Source organism: Amblyomma americanum, unplaced genomic scaffold, assembly GCF_052857255.1.
Source record: "Amblyomma americanum isolate KBUSLIRL-KWMA unplaced genomic scaffold, ASM5285725v1 scaffold_173, whole genome shotgun sequence".
NCBI lineage: Eukaryota > Metazoa > Arthropoda > Arachnida > Ixodida > Ixodidae > Amblyomma > Amblyomma americanum.
This window is the reverse complement of record NW_027526645.1, coordinates 101388-122163: the sequence shown is the minus strand read 5'-3', so window position 1 is coordinate 122163 and position 20776 is coordinate 101388. Positions and strand designations below refer to the sequence as shown.

The following is a 20776-nucleotide window of genomic DNA, read 5'->3' as shown; positions in this document are numbered from 1 at the left end:
GAGTATCTGACAGAGCATGAAAAATATGTAATGAATAAAGCTAGTAGGAATGTAGCTGTCATGAAAAATAGGGCACTGTGAATTACAATAGGAATGAAGTGGTAAGAGGGATCTGGAAAGGGGTGATGGTTCCTAGCCTGACTTTCGGTAATGCGGTCCTGTGCATGCGACCAGATGTTCAAGCAAGGTTAGAAATTAAACAACGTGGTGTATGGAGGCTAGCTTTGGGAGCACATGGCAATACCCCAAATCAAGGGGTACAGTGTGATATGGGATGGGCGTTGTTCAAGAGAAGAGAAGCTAGCAGTAAGATAGCATTTGAAGAGCGATTGAGAAAAGTGGGGGAAAAGCAGTGGGCTAGAAACGTTTTCAGATACCTGAACATAAGGAATGTTGACACGAAATGGAGAAAGCGAACTAGAAAATTGACAAGCAAATATCTGGACATCAGTAGGGGGCAAATCAGCAATTATCGGTTAAGAAAAGGCTAAAGAAACAGAGAGAGCTCTGTGGAAAACAGGGATGCTGACGAAATCAGCACTGGGATCATACAGGATCTTTAAGCAGGAAATTGCCAAATAAAATATCTATGATAATTGTAGGGGAAGCTCTTTGTTGTTTGAGGCCAGGACTGGAGTTTTGCGGACTAAAACATAGAGAGTCAGGTACCACGAGATAGACACGTTGTGCGTTTGCGTGCGGAGAGGAGGAGGAAACGGCTGAACACTTGATACTTTTCTGTAAAGAGCTTCACCCTACAGTGGAAAGCAGCGGGGCTGATTTACCCAAGGCATTGGGGTTTAAGGACAGTGAAGGGAAAGTAGATTTTAAGCGGGTAAAATAAGAAGTAACCAAGCGAAGGTTATCTGATTGGTGGCTAAAATCAAGACAAGAGTAAAATTTCATAAGTCATGGCTAGGTGGCTGGAGCCACCGCCCGATTTAAAGGGTTCAGCCGTATCCATCCATCCATCCATTCATCCAACCACCGAGGGCTCGCTCCGGTGCACCGCACCATGAAGTGGGGGCAGGCGGTGCAGTGAAGCACAGCTGGATTGAATGCAACAAATATGTTCTTGTGACGTCACAATCAGAGGTTGTCACATAGAGTTTCTTACTAATAATTGTAAGAAACTCTATGGGTTGTCATACCCAACATAACAGCATGTTGTTATCACGATCAAAAGAGCCGAAAAAGTCGCTTCAAAAATATTTACCTCGCCGAATCAACTGAAACTTCAGAGAATTGTAATTTGACGTGTTGGGAATTCATTAAGCAGTGTATGTACAAAAATTGGCTGTCATGACCGCTTTAACGCAACCGAAAGCAGTTATTTCGCCAAATTGCGGCATTATGGCGACAAGCCAAGCAACACTGCGCTGCTGACATCGCTCGCTTCGTACCCGCTACTTCTAGTTCACTGTACCCGTACGGTGCGCGGTTCTCGCTGCGCTTCCTGCTTGCTGGCGGAGTTCATGTTCGGCATTTTTGTGTGATGTTATTTTCATGCTCTGCCATTCCACCTTTGCATGTTCCATGTGAGTTGACGTGTGGTTACATGTTTCGTACATTTCATGATTTCGGCGCCTTCGCATTGAGACAGTCTACAGCGTTATCTGTCTCACTTGCGAGTTGGCTGCAAACACATCCCTTACTTTTGAGGCAGCCGGTTGTTCCTCCCGAGAACTTCTATTTATGGCACGCTGTCGCGAAAGGGCTCTGCAATATGCGATCACCCCAGAAGTACAAGAAGTGTTTGCCTGTTTCGCGGCCATTTAGGAACGCGTCCTACTTTTGTTTTTGTTACTTTGAAGCGTAATTGTGAATTCGTTTCCTGGCCTGACTGCGCACGTACCAGCCATCTAATTGCCCGGAAACGAAGGAATAAAGAGACGCGAACCAAACGTGCCTCCACTTTCGAAGGCCTTTCTGTCAAGGTATCTTGTAGCTTTATCGGCCTCCACACCTGTTGCTGTCTCACGGCGTTTCGCCAACAGCTGCTTGGCCGAAACCTTTCGCTGGTGTCGCATGCTGTGTCAAGCTGCAAGGATTGCTGTCGATCTCGGAGCTGATGTTGATCATAGTCGCCTTTTAAAGTGAATAGCGAAACGGTTCTGTTGTAGTTGCCTGAGAACGAGCGAGTTATGCCGCGTTTGTCAATTGGCAAACATATGAAAACTGTGCGATAGAAAAGGAAAAGATAGGCGTTAGAACGAACAGGTCGGGCTACCTTTGCCAGCTGAAGAACTTTCAAGATTAGTTTTGTCACAAGGCGGCTCTGGCCAGTCGCTAACGGCAGTGACTCGAGTTAACGATGGAATGCTGCTTGGGAGCACGACAATAACTCTTGATCAGTCACCTCGCAGGCTAGACGACACGCTTGATTCGTTGTATTAACTCTGTAAGGATTTTTTGCCCTATAGCTTTAAATGTTTAGTGTGTTGCTGTCAGAGCGTACTTATGTGACGCTTCATGTTACTCTGTAACTTCAACGAAATTTTGTCTGCTCTAACGGAGTCATTGGTTTGTCCGGCATTATTTGTTGACAGCAGCATTCGCCTGCTGTTGACCTTCTTTGTATCGATGCCGAGAATGATTGGCCACTGGGATAAATTTCTGTCATGCATTTGTAGCCTTAGCTTTTGTGTGTATACTTTATGCTTAAAATTGGCCTTTGTAATGGGCTATAACACTTCAGCTGTCAGTTTATCGGACAAAAAGATAATGTTCTGCTGATTAGGGGCCACGGTGGGCACGTAGCATCATCTCGAGTCTACTGTGAAAGTGGCGTTCCCATGCAAATACATTGTCATGCTGCTCTGGGGTATGAGCAAGATTAGTGACATTAAGCTGTGAAAGTCATTAATACAACGAAAGATATCAGAAATGAGATGACCAGCAGAGTGCAGTGCCTATTTATAAGTGACATTCTATGCATCATTTTGTTTTATAATGGCCTCATGCCCATAATTGCAGTGTGTGGAATCTAGCATGTGACTTTGTTTACCAAAGGCTTAGACTGCTTAGCATTGAATTTTTGACCCGGGATCCCAGATTGACTTCAACACACCTACACTTCTGCGGTTTCAAAACAGCATAATCGTTTGTAAAAGCTGTTAATTCCATTGTTTTAACTTCTGTAGACTGGCCGGGGCTCTCAATTTTTAGTATATACCTTCCTCCTGAAAAATATTGAGGCGTGCTTGTAGCAATACATTGCACATGTTTTACAGTGTGATCTTATGATGCATGTTCTCCAGCACTGTGCATGTTACCTTTGATTTCTTCTAGCTTGAAGGTAATGCAATGTAGTGTGGTACCTGCCTCATATGGTGGGTGGTGCTGGCTTGTTTTTGCACAAGCTTTCATTTTGATTTTGTTTGATTACAACTGAATGCAAAAAAAAGAGAAAAAGCCAACTAGCATCCACTTGAAATGTGAAATCACTAGTAAACTAACATGGTAAACACAATTTCTTCCTCTTGCAGCTACGAATGCTGCCATGCAAACACTTGGTTTACTAAAAGAGCAACACTGACTCAGATTTTCTGTATGCAAAGCTGTACCTTTTGTTTCCTAGTTTGCTCCTAGTTTAGCAATGTGATTAGAGGTGCAATCTGTTTTGGATTAAGATACTTATTGTTTTCAAGATTAATCATTTCTGTAGTTCATTGTTCCAGCTTCTTTTATTGTTACAAAAGTGTCCATTATTGATGGAATCTAGCTTTCAGATAGCTTTCACCCTACATTTTATGTCTGTTTATCTGCCTGTAGACCTTTTGCTGCAGTAAAAAAATTTAAAGGATGCCACTTAATATAAAATATAGACGTTTAGTTACTATGTGGCTGTACACATAACAAAGAAGGTATGTTGTTTCATTTTTTTATTACCATGATGACATGCAGATGGATGTATCCTGGTGCATTTTTAGAACTGCGTTATGATGCGTGATCTGAGGTAACTTTGCTTGTTACTGATTATAGTGGTGTTTATGGTATTAAACTTGTCTGAATAATCAATCTAAAGGTATGCTTTTGGTTGTGTGCTATTACCCAAGTTTGTTATATTGGGGCAGGTAACAAAGCTGAAAGCATTACCCTTTTGCAGTTTTGCCTGATTGAGTTCATTCTGTTGCTACTGTACAAAGACAGCTTAGAATGCTCTTGTCAGGGTTTGTTTGCATTTTTTTTTTCACTTTCTCACTGTTGTTTACAGCAATACAAAGCCAGAATTGTGTGATAAGACAATGGTAGAGCTCACCATCAAGAAACATAAGATAAAAAAACACAGTGTAATTGCACATTTGGCCAAATATTCGGAGCATTGCACATGCTACTCCGAGCATGCTGTTGTATATTTCAGCGGCCGGGATCGAACCCGTGTCCTTTGGGTCAGCAGGGGAGCACCATAACGACTGAGCCACCGCAGGGGTAGACCACTGGTGTTTCTACATAAAGCTACACTTTCAGCGCCTTTGCTAAGAACAGCAATAATAATCGTAATCCTTATTTATTCACATGTACAACAGTATGCCCAGCTTGCATATGCCTTAGGCATATGCCGTAGGCGTGCACAGGTCTTTGCATATGGGAGGGAAAAAGTTCATAGTAGTGTCTTGTCATGTCTTCTGGGTATCAGGGAACAATTTGATACCCCATGTCAATTGGGGGGGGGGGGGGGGGGGGGGGGGCACGGGCCTGCCTTACCCCTCTCCCTCTGTGCATGCCTACGCTTGTGGACAACGCAAGGTGCACTGTGGTGCACCTTGTGTTGTCTGAATGTTGTGTGCACATTCAGACAACACAAGGTGCACCACAGTGGTAATAGTTGTAATGTAAGAATGGATCAAAAAATGTAGTATTCAGACTTCGCTTTTATGTTTGGATGTTATTTCAAGTCATCGTTTACTACCTTTTCCACTTAAAATTTTGTTTTAAATTTATTTGATGCCCGTCGCTCTTTACCTCATCTTCAAAGGAATCTAAAGGTGATTTGCATACGCCCACTCTTTGTTGCATTTCTGATCACCTGAGAAGTATGAATCATTTGGAAGGTGGTGACATTTTTTTCGGTTTTTATCACAAAATGTCGGTATCGTTAATACTGTTTAAAAAAAATGGATGTTGATACAGTGATGTATTATGTTGTAAATATAATTTACTCCTCTCTAGCACACTGTATTATGTGTATGTAAATTTATTTTATTTTTTTCAGGGCTGAAATGGAAATGAAGGCTGCTTGCCATGGAGTCTTCCATTTTAGATGGGACTGCTGATGTCAGCACAGAGGCTGCCAGACGTGGTCCTGAAAGCAGCAGCATTGCATGTGCTGCTCAGCTCTTGCCTTCGGAGCACGAACCTCATTTGGTGGAAGAGCCACCTCATCCTCAAGGTGTCAGTGATCAGGCTGCTTCAGAATGTGTTGTCATCACTAGCAGTGAGTCGTGTCTAGTCAGCTTATCTGAAGAATGTGATGCTCCAGGATGCAAGCAAGAAAGCCGAAGCTCCTTGTCACTGCAGAATTGCCAGTTGTCTGGGGCAGGCCCCTCATCTGCTGCTCATTGTCCCAGCAATGCCAGCCTGGGGGACATTGCTGTAGCAGCCCCACTGCCAGAAGTTGCAGCATTAAGTGCCCCTGCCTCAAGCAACGATGGGTTTCATCTATCAGACCGTGCAAAGTCTGCTGACTATGCAGATAGCCCAGTGAGAGAAAATGCTCCTTCCACTTACAGGGCTCTCTCTGCACGCAGTGCAGACATGGATTGCCCTGCTGTTCTCCGGGTCTCAAGCAGCCGGAGCTCCCCCGAAGTGCGGCTGTTTGTTGACCACTGTGCCAGCTCTGAATCAGACAGCTCTTCTAGGCACTGTGAAAGGCTGGACAAAAAGAGTGAGTCACACAACTTGTGCCGCTACTCATCGGACTCACACCTGCCACGCTGTGTTCGGACTCCCACTGAGCTTTCATCCTGCAGCCAAGAGAGTGATGACAGTGATGCTTTGCTCTCGGAACTTGAATCTGAGCTGGAAGGAGTGGACGGCTCGGAGTCTTCCAAGCTGGCATGGGGACTCCACAATGGCTCCCAAGCAGTGGCGCTCAGGTAAAGAATGGCTGATTTTCACACTTGCCGCTGACACTGCACAAAACTGTAAGCATGTTGTTGATATGCATTCTGCAAGCCAAGGTGAGCTGAGAGGCTATGTTCATCCTTGATTGTTAGTACTGGCTCTTCCCTTTTCTCACGTACATAGTCACTGTCTAGCTACACTTTGTTCTGCATGATTGATTGGGCTTGTTTTTAAAAAAGCCTGAGATCTTGGTGAAACTGTTTCCATGGGCACAAAGCTTCTAATTGTTGTTTTCATTAAATTTGTTTCTTGTAGATACGTCCTTATCTCATTTCGCTACTAAAAAAGTAAGGATGGGATACAAAGTGAATGTTTGTTGCATTAATTTGCATTTTCTCTGTGCTGCAGAGTAAAATTAGTTCAGTGGCTGCCTTGTTCTGAGGATAGAATTCACAGAAAAACATAACTAGGCATAGCTGAACAGTGTGATGATGAACTGCATTAAAAAGTTTGCAAAAATATGGTTATGAGGTGCAGTAGCAAATGCTAATTGAAAGCTTGAAACATCCTTGAAATTTCACTTTTTTTTTTTACTCTTTGTTTAGCATTGTTAGTGTGCCATATACAAAACTGCCTTGAGATCTGAAGATACCACGGAAACAGCTGGTGATAAAAGCATTGTTTTTTTCATCTCCATTTGGCTGACATTGAGAACTGAGCTTGTCACCGGAGCCTTACCTTCAGTTAGAAAAGGACAGGATAAATAAAATGAATGGAAGTCGTGGACTATGCACCCTTATTTTTGTGTTCCTCTTGTTAACTACTAGTCTATTTTGGCTTACTAGCAATATTGTTGCCTTTGCTGAAGTTGATGCAAGAAGTTTTACTCTCTTGGTGTTGTCAACTGTTGGTGTGGCATTAGTTGCCTTCCTTATGTGGCAGCGTGCCACTTTGTTGCAAGTGCCAGCCTTGTTTAGGATTTGTTTTTGTCTGGGACGAAGACAAGTCCTCTTGGCGAAATGTTTATGTGCTAATAGATCCATCCCATCCTGCTCACTTTTGTGCATGCAACACTATTTCTGCAACAGTTTTAGGCTTGTGGTCATCATCAAGACCTACTAAACTTCAAACCTGCCCTGATAGCACCGCTCGAGACCTCCTGTCCCAGTTTTTTTTCCCCCATTATGGCCATAATACGGAACAAGGTCGTGGGGCCACAATAAGCCGGTTGCCACTGTCTTTGAGCAGAATTTCTGTAGTGCCCACGTGCTGCTGTTCTCACACATTTCACTGCTGTCATGCACTCCGTCCATAGCTTTGTCACTATTTGGGTACAAATTATAATTTGATGCAAATGCGCGTCAATTAGAAATGACCAAGGGTTGAAAACCACAGACGAGTCAGAAACATCATTATGTCCAGCTTAATGACTTAGAAATGGAGACACAGAGCTGATATGACTATTTCACCCATAATGAATGCATAAGCTTTACAATGACAGAACTTAAAATCACTTAAGAGTAGTTCTGCAGTAGTCTGCCTGCGCAAGCCCCAATTTGAAACTGAAATCAGTCAGCTCTGCGGTTTCTTGAAATGGCTAGAATTAATGTAATTTGTGTTCTAATGTTCTAGACATTGTGTTCTTTAGCAACTTTAAATTAGAAAGGCATAACAATCGATTAAGTCACTGCAAGCCCATAGTACATGATATACCCACCCTTTCACCAGCAAAAGGAGCTGATAAACAGGCCAATCAGCAAATTGAAGTTGACACTCCATGTCCAGTCTAGATGTAGCAGTGGCGCACGCTTTTTTTACGATCTTCACATTTGCCGTAAAACCAATACGAGTTATTCTCTAGATGTTGCGATTTCCACTACTGCTGTGGCACGTAAATCCCACCGCTCCCTCCTCGCCTGCTTCTCTAGCAGTGGCTAATGGTCATCTTGTTTTGTGCCGTCATTTACTGTTTCGTGATAAGCACTGACCCCTTATGAAGAAAAAAACAGTGTAGGCTTTATGGACATGTACTGAATGAAGTTCATGTTTCACCACATTTTTTACCACAAAATTTGGGCACTAAAGGACTATGGACACCAAATTTTTGCTTGCTTACGTGTTTTCTTATTTCAAATGATGCGTAATACATTAACATACATGGATCACCCCATGATATTGGCTTACGACTGCTAAATAATTTATAATTGAATTTTTTCTTGTCACTGTTTCAGTTTCATCGACCGAACAATGGCTGTGACATGTAATTGACCTTTAGGTCACGTGAGGCATGAAAAAAATGGCAATATAGCTTTTGATGCATCATTTGTTGGCATTCCAGCTCATGAAACCAGCTGGTTTAAGTGTTGTAGTGGAATAAAACTGAATATCAATGGTTATAGTGCGGGTTTATTTTTTTCTGTGCCTCACGTGACCTAAAGGTCAACTACACATCACAGCCATCATTCGGTTGATGAAACCCAAACCGAAACAACATGAGCGAAGAAATTCAGTTATAAATTATTTAGCAGTCATAGGCAAGTACCGTGCAGTTATCTATGTATTCTAATGTCTAACACATCATTTGAAAGAAGAAGACGCACAACTAAATTTAGGTGTCTATAGTCTTTTAAGAACATCAAAAAGCACAAATTGTTCTCCAGTTCCTCAAAGCTATGCATGCTTATGACAGATATTGTGGTTTTTGAATGCAAGGGTCATGCCTTGATCAGTTTCTTGTATATGTCTCGCAACTCATGTTAAAATGGCAAGTGCTGGAAGTAAACTGAGGTAATGCAACAGGAAGGGAATTGAGGCTTAAAGATTGCAAATTTTGGGCTCCTCTTGTTCCATATCAAAAGTATCAACTTTCTCAAATAGGTATGCGTGCATTGATAGCCCAAAAACAATATTGATGACAAATGTGGAAACATGCTACAGATACAATTTTTAATGAGGACAAGCTGCACACTAGGTAGGATGACCTGATTGCAATTGTGATTCAAAGATTTGTATCTTTGCATAGATGGAGATCAATATGTACAGGTTGTTACAACATCAGGAATTCTGTCTAGTGAGTGATTTACTTAAACATGAACAGTATCTCTATTTACTCTCCACGCATATTCAGAGCTCTAGCACTTCCCCACAAAAACTGCAGCATGTCCCCACAACAGCTGTAAACTATTTCGTTGAAATATTTATGAAAGTTATGGAGTTTAACGTCCAGAAGCGACACTTGGGTTACGAGTGGTGCTGTAGTGAGGGCTCCAGATTACTTTCTACCTCCTGGGGGCTCATTAACACGCACTGACATCACAGCAGACGGGCGTTTTTTCATTTTGCCTCCATCGAAACACAGCACTGTGGCCGGAATCGAACCCATGGCCATGGGATCAGCAGCCGAATGCCAAAGCCAGAATTCAGATTATGATCAAGTATGCATAAGTCAAGTATAACCTTTAGTTAAGTCTTTTCTGAAATTGCAGGACTTTTGTTGAAATGTAAACATCACAGAATGTCATTTTCTGTTCTTTACATAGTAAGCTAATCCAAGTAGCAGCGTATTGTTTTAAGGTGTACTGGAGTTCCTGTAGGTCACAAAAAGGCTGTTTTCTGTCACTTTGATTCCCGAATATTATGAGATAAGTACTCCCTCTGGAAGGTTGATCAAAGATGGCGACAAGGTTACAAAATTGCCCGAGAATAATTTAGGCAACGTTAGCAGTCATCACCTTTCAGAAAATATGCTTCCTACTAAGCCTAATTTTCTTAATTGGATTTGATTTTTTCCATAATTTGGGGGGTGAAAATCGGGCAATATTTTTTTTAACTTCAAGTTCGGATATAAATCAGGTTATTCGGCAAAAATTTCCAAAATTCGTGTTTTTTTCCGTTTTCAGTCCTTTCTTGCAGCAGAAGCCAATTTACTATAAGTGCCCAATTTTGTGCAGAACTCAAAATGCTCTATTTTTTGTTCAGTAATTCACAAACATGAAAATAACGTTACGCAGAAAAAAAACTTAACAAAATTATAATTTTCTCATTTATTATTTCGTCGTATAAATTGTCAATCTTCTATGGAGCACATCACGTGCAAGCAAGACCTGCCTGCCTTATACCCTGCAAAAGAGTCGTCAAACATCACAGAGGCTATTTTAATGGGCAAGAGCCCTGGAGCAGGATGCTGTTAGCATGGATATCGCTTGATACATGATGCCAAATGAATATCTTGTCAGTACCTGTGTTTTGTCCTCTCGCTTGTAAAAGTTACTTTTTGAATACGGGAGTTAACTGGGTGGCAGACGCAGCAGTCTGCATTCAGGGAGCATACAAAAACCAGGTCTGACCAGCACTAGCTGCAACGTCAGCGTCATCGACAGTAGAATGCTCCCGTTGTCCCGCAACTGTGTACTTAAACCAGCGTCCTCAAATTAAGCCACGTCACTAATAACGAGAGTTCAGAGAGGTTTAAGATCGCCAGTTGAACAAACATTTTTCTGGAGTAAGCAAAGAATATCCGCTAATTTTCGTGCGGTGACTTCAGCCTTGTTCAGGAAAACTTATAATTCTCTATGCTTTTTCATATATATGTATATCTTAACAGGCCCCCTCATTCCCTTGCCCTTTTGTGCACTCTGTAGAAGGGGCATTTTCCAAGAGAAACTGGGTTTGGGCTGCAAGAATTGGGTAAAATTGGGTTTTATCCAAAAACATGGAGCTCTGTATATGTGAAGTGTGCTGTCAGTTATTCTTTTATTTTTCTCTACATACACGGAGTCCCAATTTTGCCTACCCATTCTATCTCGGAATATTGTAGATGGGTATTGTTTTGCTTTTCAGCACACTGTTCAATGCTCCTCCTGTATGGGCCCCTCATTTCTCAGAAACTTGTTGCTAGGTGGAGCCTTTGAACAGATCTGCTCTTGTTGGCTTTTGATGTGCCATCAGCAGTTTGATTATCGCAACACATCTTCCTATTATAAGTCATGCGCAACACTTTGGGCCAACAGTCTACTGCTTGCATACGAATCCATTTGGAAGGAAAGTGTGATATACTTGCAAAAAGTGGCATGATAGATGTAAAAGAATTACAATTTTGTAGGAGAATGATTGTCTCGAGTTGTTTGCAGCTCTCCTCACTTCTGCAGCATGCTTCATTCCTATCCTGTTTATGGCAAGCTTTAAACTGGCAAAACCAGTTGGTGATATGTGTTAGTCGAGAGATTGCAATGTATAGTTCTTCAGCCAACTGACATGTTCTGAACATAAAAGATATTCTAGTTTAAGTAGGAGAGCACACTATGTTGAACATCTTGCATTCTAACTGAATAATTTAAAAGCATGAAATGCTTTTAGCGCCTGTTGTCAGTGCGCTGCCGGTGACCTTGGCGCCAAGCCAGAAGGAGAACATGGAAGCAAACCAAATGAACTTTGGTGAAACTTTCAGTTCACCAGGTTCCTGGTGCTATGTGTTGCGCTGCCGCCAGAGCAGTGCATGCGTCAACAACAGTGTCCTCGTGGTCCCATGCCGGGCAAAACTATTGCATTTCGTGATGGAGCCTGAAGTTTTTCCCTGCATCCCTTGAGGCGCACACACAACCCTGGTGGCACTTGATAAGCAAGGCGACGGCGCTGCGCGAGTTTCCGTCATTACGTAATGCGCATGAACCCTAGAACACGGGTCCCGTGGTGCAATCCATCAGGACGGCCAATAACCAGCTTTAATTTGTTGATCTTCGACATGGTGGTCGGTGTAGGCAGTGACAGTGGCATCCAACTGCAGTGAATGACCCAACGTTCTGTGTATCACGTGTTAGCACCATCCCCTCTTCCATGACATGTGGCAAGCACTGGTCATGTGTGTCGCCATATATACAAAGCGGCAAAAGAAAGCCGAGCGCACTGTCACTCACGAAGAAAAGCCAAGGAAAGAAAAGTGACTGATGAGGGACGTTCCCCAAGACTCGTGTACGGCTGTCAGTATCTATGAGTCGTCCTAGAATATGGTACGGCTTTCCTGCAGTGCATTTCATACTCTCGATGACGACATAGTCCGTGAATTTTTTTGACACTGAGTCAGTGCAACAGCATGCTTAAATTCTTGCTGATCCTGTTGTTGGGCAAAACGAAAATGTCAGTTCTTGACCATTTTAAAACTTATATTTACTCTAAAATCATCACTCTTTGGAAAAGTACCATGTAAACGCTTCACGTTCTGTGAAAATATAGTGTTTTACACCTGTCAGCAGGCCAAATAAAGAAGCTGATATCTTTGTTTTTATGCAACATGTAAGGGTTAGAGAGTGTTAATGTCAATAGTTAAGAGTTACAACTCAGGTGAGCGTGCACAGTCGGACTGGTGGTCAGCATGCGCGGAAATCAATATGCGGAAATCACAGTCGGATTGCACGGTCTTTGCATAAAAACTAACGATTGAAATAATACCTGTTGGTTACAACTAGGCCATGGACTTTCTGGTGTTTCTTTTTGGGACATGGTGTTTTTCGGTTAGTTGTAGGGGGCAAACGCTAAAACCAATGAATATCGACGAAAAAATTTTCAAGTTTATTTAAGGGATGATAGAATCAAAGACGTTCTGTTTTTTATTTATGTCATTGGCACACATGCTCTGCATAGTTGGCTGTAATAGTCTGCTTGTTGACCTTGTTGTCTGGATTGCATTGGCAAGCCTTTGTCAGATGCACCCACCCCAAAAATGCTCTTTCAACATTTGTATACTGAGATGGTAATTGACACCTGGGGCAAAACTGGCTACGTGCACGCATCGGTGAGAGCCTGGTAGGACACCATCACGGGGGGCTCACTGTGGAGAGGCTCTTTTTTTCAAGACTGAATAAATGGCGGAGAGCATTGAACTAACACTATATTTTCGTGCAGCTCTTCATGAGAGTCATTAACCAGTTCTCTCTGCTGAAACGGCTAGTCCTTTTGCTCATTAGCTCGGCTGAATCTTGAGTTTTATTTGCCGTAGATAAAAAAAAAAAGAGTGGTTTCATGCATCAACCAATAAAATGACCACTGCACTCTTTGAAGGAAGAAACAAAGCCTTACCATCATATTCTCATCAACCTGGGTTTGTGGTACTCTTCTGAGTGCCTCCTCAGCATTTGTGTTTTGTATACCCACTATTATATTACTCAGAAGTGTTGTGATTCAAGCACCGGCAGTGTTGTAAGGGGAGAAAACTTATTTGTTGATCCAAGGTCGTTGTATTTGTGCAGCCACCACCAGATGCAACAAGTGTTTATGTTACTGCTGCGCACGACTTGACCACACTACTGTGTCTGCAGCCACAGTAGTCATGTGATGAGCCCTATGTGTTGCTCTTTGCAGTCAGCAGCAAAGTTTGACCAGCAAGTTACTATTTTTTTTTATTATTTATTGACAGGACTTTATTTGCCGCTGACTACACGAAGATGTCGAATGCTTGTGCTGTTTGCGCCTAGTTGCTACCTGCAGTTGGTAAATTTTTAACCTGCTCTTCCTGCAAGCACAGGTATCATCTTGGCAAGAGTTGTTCTGCAGTTGCTGAGGGCACCTACATTAAAATGGCTACCTAGAGACACGAAGCTTGGTCATGCCAGACATGCAGGCAGTCTGGATCAACCAGCGAGATTTCATTCTCACATAAATTAACAGCTGTGAACCAAAAACTAGATCAACTCACAACAACAGTAGCGGCACTTGTAGTTAAAATGGAAGAACCTCTAGCCTTCAAAATCACAGGAGAAAAGTTGGCCGACACTGTAGGGGAAAAACGGAATTCTATCGTGTTTTTGACCTCGAAATACGACTCCGTACTCTCTGCAGTGTCGGACAGCCAAACTGAGCTTGTTCAGCTTCGTGCCCAGTGTGAGACGCTGTCCTCAACTGTTTCTTCTCAGGCTTCATCCATCCACAGCATGACCGCAGAGATCAGTCCTCTTGAACAGTATACTAGACAATGCAGTTTTGAAATACATGGTCTCCTCGTTGAGCCTAATGAGGGCCTCTTGTCTGTACTTGGCAAAGTGTCAGGATAGCTGGATATAGAGTTTTAACCATCCGATGTTTCTGTTGTACACAGGTTCACCGCTCGTACGGATTGCATTGCAGCTATAATTGTTCAAACGCAGACTGTAGCAATCAAGCAGAGGTGGCTGAATACTCGCAATGGTCTCTCGTTGTTTTGTCTTGGATGGCAAGGAACCAAACCCTCTGCTATATTTCAGTGATAATTTGACGCGTGCCAACCGGGACTTGTTTCGTCAGGCTAGCATAAGGGGAAAGGAAAAGGATTACAAGTTTGTCTGGACACGAAGTGGAAGGGTGCTGGTGAGAAAGGCTGAGGGCGCGCTTCTCATTCGCACTGATACTCCGATTGACCTCGAAAAACTAGTTTAAAATCGACATTGCCAGTTCACTCTCGTTTGGTAGCTTTTAAGAAGTTCATAACTTTTTTATTGCTAACATCGGCGAGGCTTTCACTGCCACTCATGTTAATATTCGCAGTATCCGGAAATACTGAAACCATTTTTGTGCTCTAAAGTCGCCCTTGCCTTTTTTTGGTGCCCTTGTTTTGACAGAAATTAATGTTACTGCTGACACATTCGCTTCTTATTCATACCTTGTTATCAGTCGTTTTCATACACTCACACACTGCATTGGGGAGGGAGCGTGGCTGTCTTCGTGAAAGATGGGTGGTTTGTATCAGAATTAGCATTTTCCTTTTCGCCAGCTGAAGCGGCTGCATTGCGACTGTGCTCATCTGAGATGCCAATAGTTGTATTGTCTGTTTACCGGCCCCTTTGCTACAACGCTGTTTTATGTTATGTGATATCAACACTGATGCCCTCCGCCCTACTTTGCCTCAGGTCGCTGGCTATTTCTATCTTCTATCGAAATGGAGATTATAAAGCGTAATATATAAAGCAACATGTGAAGAATTTCTTTTTGAAAAGTTGGTCAAATCCTGCATTGACCATACTAAGTCCAGTGCTCCAATCTTGCGGTATAGTTAACTGATGTTGAAACCGAAATCGCTGATCACTGTTTTATCTGCAGTCATTTCATAGAGTGTTCCAAGCCCTTGATTGCCAACCAAAAAAAAAATGATCAAGGAAATTTCCATTGTTGAGCCAAGGCTCTGACAAATGCGTCACACAGCATGACTGGCACTTCTTATTACGGTCTTTCCAGCTAATTTATATGACCATTTTGTTCAGCTACTCCATGATTATAGGAACGAATGTATACGCTCCTTAAAAGTTTGGTTACATCGCGAAGAGAACAAATAGTTATTGTCACAAATATTAGCGGCAATTAAGGAAAAAGACTTTTGTGGGCTCAGGCAAAACGGGCTCCTAACCATCCCGAACTGCTGATGAAATTTAAAATGTGCAGAAATCAAGTCAGTTCTGTGATCTGGCTGGCTATGCGAAATCACTTGCGTGGTAAACTCAAAGCAGCTTGTTCAGACATAAAAAAGGCGTGGTCTCTCGCAAATGAATTTAGGGGCATACACAAACGTGGAGGCAACCAGCTATCACTCCTTTCACATTTTTCTGCAGATGGGGAAAGCGTTTCAGATTAATTGAACTTTTTCTTTTTACGCGTCTCTGGTACTGCTAAACTGCATCCTGATTTCTGCACTTTAAGAAACAGCGCACGTGAATCTGCGCATCTTTCTTCTTTTTCTGAACTAGATCTCAGATCAATACTTCTTAACTTAAAATCTAATTAATCAATAAGAACAGAAAGTTGGGCTAGTTGGTGTGGATTCATACTTGACAGCGCAAAAAAACGAGGACAAAAGCGAACGAGGAGACACAACACAAGCGCAGACTATCAACTGAACTTTTATTCACTGAAAGGAAGCTTTATAGGCGTGATAAAACACAAAAACAACAAAAGGAACCGCCACAACCGATGTACAAAGAAATCAATGACATTTCATTCCTGCGTGATAAGGAACACCACAGCAACAGGAAAACCAAATTCAATCACATCAGGCCAACTCCCTGTACTGTCTACTTGCCCCCAAGAAGCTGCGCAGAAAAGGAACTTCCTTATCCTGCAGGCTGACCGACGGTGATGCGGCACACGCTTCTCTCTCTTTCTTAATCAAGTAAGCTTCTATCAGCTCCTGGCATACCCTATCTTTGTGCCTGAACAAGATACTTGTCCTGTCAAGGTGAGGAAAGCAATCTTTGCAATCCCTGCAGTGCAAAGCGAGGTTGGAGGACACAGCACCTTTTAGAGATCTGCGGTGTTCCGCTAGACGCTCATTGATACATCGACCAGTCTGGCCGATGTAATTCTTACCACATGAAAGTGGAACGCGATACACAACACATGTGTCGCAATCTGTGAGCCTCTTTCTGTGGGCTATCGTGCAATCATTCACTGCGCGGTTACCACCATGCTCAATCTTTTTGCGCACAGCACTGCACACACCACTGAGTTTGTTCTTCGCGGTGAAAACAACTTTCACCCCGTACCTCGCCCCCACTTTTCTTAGGCGATGTGAAATGCCGTGCACGTAGGGGATTCCTACCAATTGTTTTTCCGCTACGTTCTCTTTCGCGATGTCCGGGGGCCTGTCTGACCTGGCTAAGATCCTTTCAGTGACCCTACCCAGAGTCTGATCAGGAAAACCTGCTTCCTTTAACCTGCGCGTTTGTCCCAGGAAGCTTGTTCCAACCTTGTGGGAGCAAGATTTTCAGAGAGAAGCTTTTAGGCAAGAAGTAGCAATGCCGGCCTTTACCAATTTTGAATGACCAGAACTGTGATTGAGGAGGGGCTTTTCCGTTCGTGGGTGATACTCCCAGCACACACCACTCGCGTGGCAATCAATCCTCAGGTCTAGGAACTGGATGAAGCCTGACTGTGGCAATTCAGATGTGAACTTCAGACCGTCGCCCCTTTCCTTGAATATCTTGACGACGTCCGGGATAACCCTGGGGGAGATATCCTTTAAGAAAATCAAAAAATCATCCACGTACCGGAAGACTCTCACTGCAAAATCAGCAAGATCCTCCGCTAGTTTTACGTCCATCCTGCTTAGGAAAATGTCGCTCAAGACAGGTGCGACACGGGATCCAATGCAGACGCCGGACCTCTGGACGTACACTTTTTCGCCCCACCCAACGAAGGTTGAGTCAAGGTAAAACGATAGGAGCTCTAGGAAGCTTTCCACTGAAACACCACAATCCGCCACAAACACAGCCTCGTCATTATCCACGGTGATGCAGTCCTTCACATACTTCATAAGCTGATCATGGGGTAAAGATCTTCGACGTCTATGCTGAAGGCGAAATGCCTCTCTCCCTCTACCTGTGACAGAAACTTCACAACACCTGCAGAGTCGGCCAACGCGAGAGAACCAAGATGACGCTGAAGATACCCAGAAACAGCATGCTGCCAAGTGTTCCGCTCCGAAACAATTGCCCTGAAGGGAACGTCCGGCTTATGTGTCTTGGCTGTGAAAAACAGGTCTAGAACGGTACCTTTGCTATTACTGACCATAGCACCCAGTTGATCGAGGTTCATTCCTTCCAGGAGGACCTTAGCCCGTTTCTTGATGGCAGCAGGCCTCAGAGCCACTTCTTTGAAGTTCTTTTCAATTGCCTCCCCTGCCTTCCTCCTGAAAACTTCTTCTGGCGCTAGGATAAAGAACCCCTCCTTGTCAGAAAGGACGGGCCTTAAGCCCTCAGCCGCCAAATAGGTTACCAGTTCTTTCATTATTCCTGCAGTTCTCATGGCATTGACGGTATTTCCATGGACGAGCTATGCAGAAATTCTGGTGCTTTTAAGTATGTGCTTGTCTTATTGCTGAACCATTTTCTATCTAGCGGTATTATTCCAACAGAATTGAGAAAGGCCATAGTGATGCCCCTGTTCAAGGGAGGTGCCCGAAATAAGCATGAAAATTATTGGCCAATTTCAGTACAACCATGTGTCCCTCAAATGTTAGAAAAACACCTAATGCTAGTCATGACTATGTATCTCAATGCCAATAATATTCTTTCTAGTGTGCAGTACGGCTTTATACCAGGCAAAGGCCCACAGGCTCATCTAAAGGACATTTCAGACCTCATAAATTCAGCTTTTTATGCCAATCAGGCTGTATGCACTCTCTTTCTTGATGTTAGCACAGCTTTCAACAACGCATGCCATAGTCTTTTAATAACTAAACTTTCATTGTTAGGATTTCGTGGGCCTTTTCTAAAACTGTTCATTAACTTTTTAGAGGATAGAACGTAATCTGTTTCCGTTTAACAGTATTGGAGTGATATAACTATAAGAGCCGGTGTACCTCATGGATCAGTCTTAAGTCCGCCTCTTTTTAACCTGTATGTGAATAACCTCACCCTGCTATTCCTGTCTCTATGTTGCAGACGGTACAGTTATCTTGTCTCAAGGTTTCCGTTTCTCAGACACAATCTCTCACCTGCAAATATTACCATTATGAATTGGTTTGCTGAAAGTATAATTAATGTAAATGTCTCCGAAAAATCCTTTGAAGAAAGTTAGTGTAACTCTTCCACTATTGGTGCTCCCTTCATCTTGTTCTCCCTGCACTTGTTCACCCATTCCTTACTTCTCATCTGTTAAATACTTGGGTGTCTTACTTGACAGTGACTTCACCTGGAATTCCCACCTGGCTTATTTGTATGCTCATGGCTACATGCAGTGCCGGGTACCCCTTTGTGAAAAGTAACCAAGCAGCGGTGATTCGCTTCTCAGCCTTGTAGTGGAGCCGGTGCGGTGTCCCTACAAACCGAAATGTGTCGACAGGTGAGGACAAATGGTCCTCTTACCTCACCCAGATTTACAGCCTAAGAGCTGCCCCAAGTGTGCCGCTACATAGCTAAGAAGCAACACCGCATTGCTTGGTTACTTTTTTCAAAGACGGTACGTTATGCAGCATTAGATATTACATGCCATTGTCCATTTGTAAAATTATTTTACAAGCACTGGGTTATAGTATACTTTGCTATGGGATTACTGCATTCGGTCATTGCACATTGCGCAACTCTATCTTTCTATTATTTTCAAAGTTATTAGCTATGAATTAGGATTATCCTCTGGCACTGACCTTTTTAAAGCCTTACCATTCTCGAATTTTAATGCCCTTCTCATAGCAACTGGTATCCTGAGGTATTTTTGGTCTAATAAGTACAAAGTAGAAAATGTTCCTGCACGTTGTCTCTGGCCTGAAGACCGTTTTTGGGTGCCTCGCTCCTGTACCAGACATGGTCAGCAAACTCGTTATTTTATTCCCCCTTGTCTTAATTAGCTACCTGCAAGTGCGTTTCGTGTGAAAACAAAGTATAAACTAAAAAAAAAATTCTTTGTCGCATTAACCTTTCATATTCCAGTCCCCGGTATTTTTTTTAGGCTCTTTAAATTCATGCATAATGCATGAAATCATAGCCTAATGGGACTATCTATTGTTCTGGCCACTTGATTAAACAGCTACTGACTGAGAAAAATTTTTTCGTTTTGTTTTGCTGTTCTATACCTTGCTGATATATGTAAACCCCTGCCTCGTTTTTTTTCGTGTTCATTTCAAATTGTTGGCCCCTAGCATTAAAAAAAATTCCATAGCTTTAAGGTATTATATAAGAGTATGGTCTTAGAAGAGTATGGTATTAGAAATGCTTTCTCATACTCCATTTCAGTGTAAGTTACATGGTTTTTTTTTCTTTTACTTCTCATTCCTGGTAGCGCTATTTCGTTTTGTATGTTTCCTGCTAAAATGTTTTCACATATTCTGTGGCGTGGCATTTTACATTGTTGAGCACTACCTGTTGGCTCTGCCCTTCAGGCCCAATGCAGCTTCGGCAGGCCTATTATGTATTAGTGGCGATGGTACTCTGATTGTAATAAATTATTATTATTATTATTATTATTATTATTATGTGACTGTTATCATGCATGATTCGTAGAAGCGCTGTTCTTGCTGTGTGAGAGTTGTCAGATTGTTGTTATCAAAGGAAACAGTTGAACTATGCCAGCGTCTTCATTCTTAAAGGGACACTGAGGAGAACTCTATGAATTTTTTTTTAATCTGATAGTTCGGCATTTCATGGTTTTGTTGCCGCTTGTCCGGGCGCAAAAGATGCATTTATTTCAAAGAAATTTGGATTCGAAGTTGAAAAAGTTTTTCCCGCCCCTCTGATTCAAACTCAGGGAACTCTTATGATGCCACGGCAACTCTTATGATGTCACAGAACGGAGTGACGTGAATCGTGACGTAAATGCAGAGTCCGTGATTTCTGATGGCTAGCGGTGCGGTGTGCAACCTTCCTTTGCAAGCCTCAGAGATTCATGACGTCTATGAAGTAAAGAAAATTCCTCCAAGGTGGCGCCTCTTGTCCTAGGAAGTCATCACGCTTGTACTTGCGAGATTGGCCTGTGGCGGCGATACCTGTATTTTGGTTCTTTCCATTTTCTACATTACAAGAGCTTTGTTTTCAGGAAGAGTGGTGTTTTTGTGATCAGGAGCTGCTATTCTATGGATACAAGCCAACTTCAATTTCTCCTCAGTGTCCCTTTAACCGTTTGCTTTCAAAAGGAATAGAACAAGAAAGTTCCTCGAATAAAACAGATGTCGGCTAGCCTCAACATGCCTAGAAACAGGTGTTTTTAGATTTTAACCAGTATCACATTTTTTTGCCGGTGGATGTTTTTGCGGTGTTTTTCG

At 42.7% G+C, this 20776-nt stretch overlaps 1 protein-coding gene across 3 annotated transcripts in view; it reads left to right on the top strand.

Moving 5' to 3' along the window:
* Window positions 1-20776, top strand: part of LOC144112473 (coiled-coil domain-containing protein 186-like) — a 100082-nt gene that overhangs the window by 18040 nt on the left and 61266 nt on the right. For 2 of the 3 annotated variants that reach the window (XM_077645305.1, XM_077645303.1), the window contains exons 1-2: window positions 1388-1538; window positions 5216-6098. In XM_077645305.1, coding sequence (XP_077501431.1) covers window positions 5245-6098 — 854 coding nt within the window. In that variant the 5' untranslated portion in view covers window positions 1388-1538; window positions 5216-5244. Of the gene's footprint in view, window positions 1-1387; window positions 1539-5215; window positions 6099-20776 lie in introns of those variants that run through there. The other variant, XM_077645304.1, reaches the window with a different exon arrangement.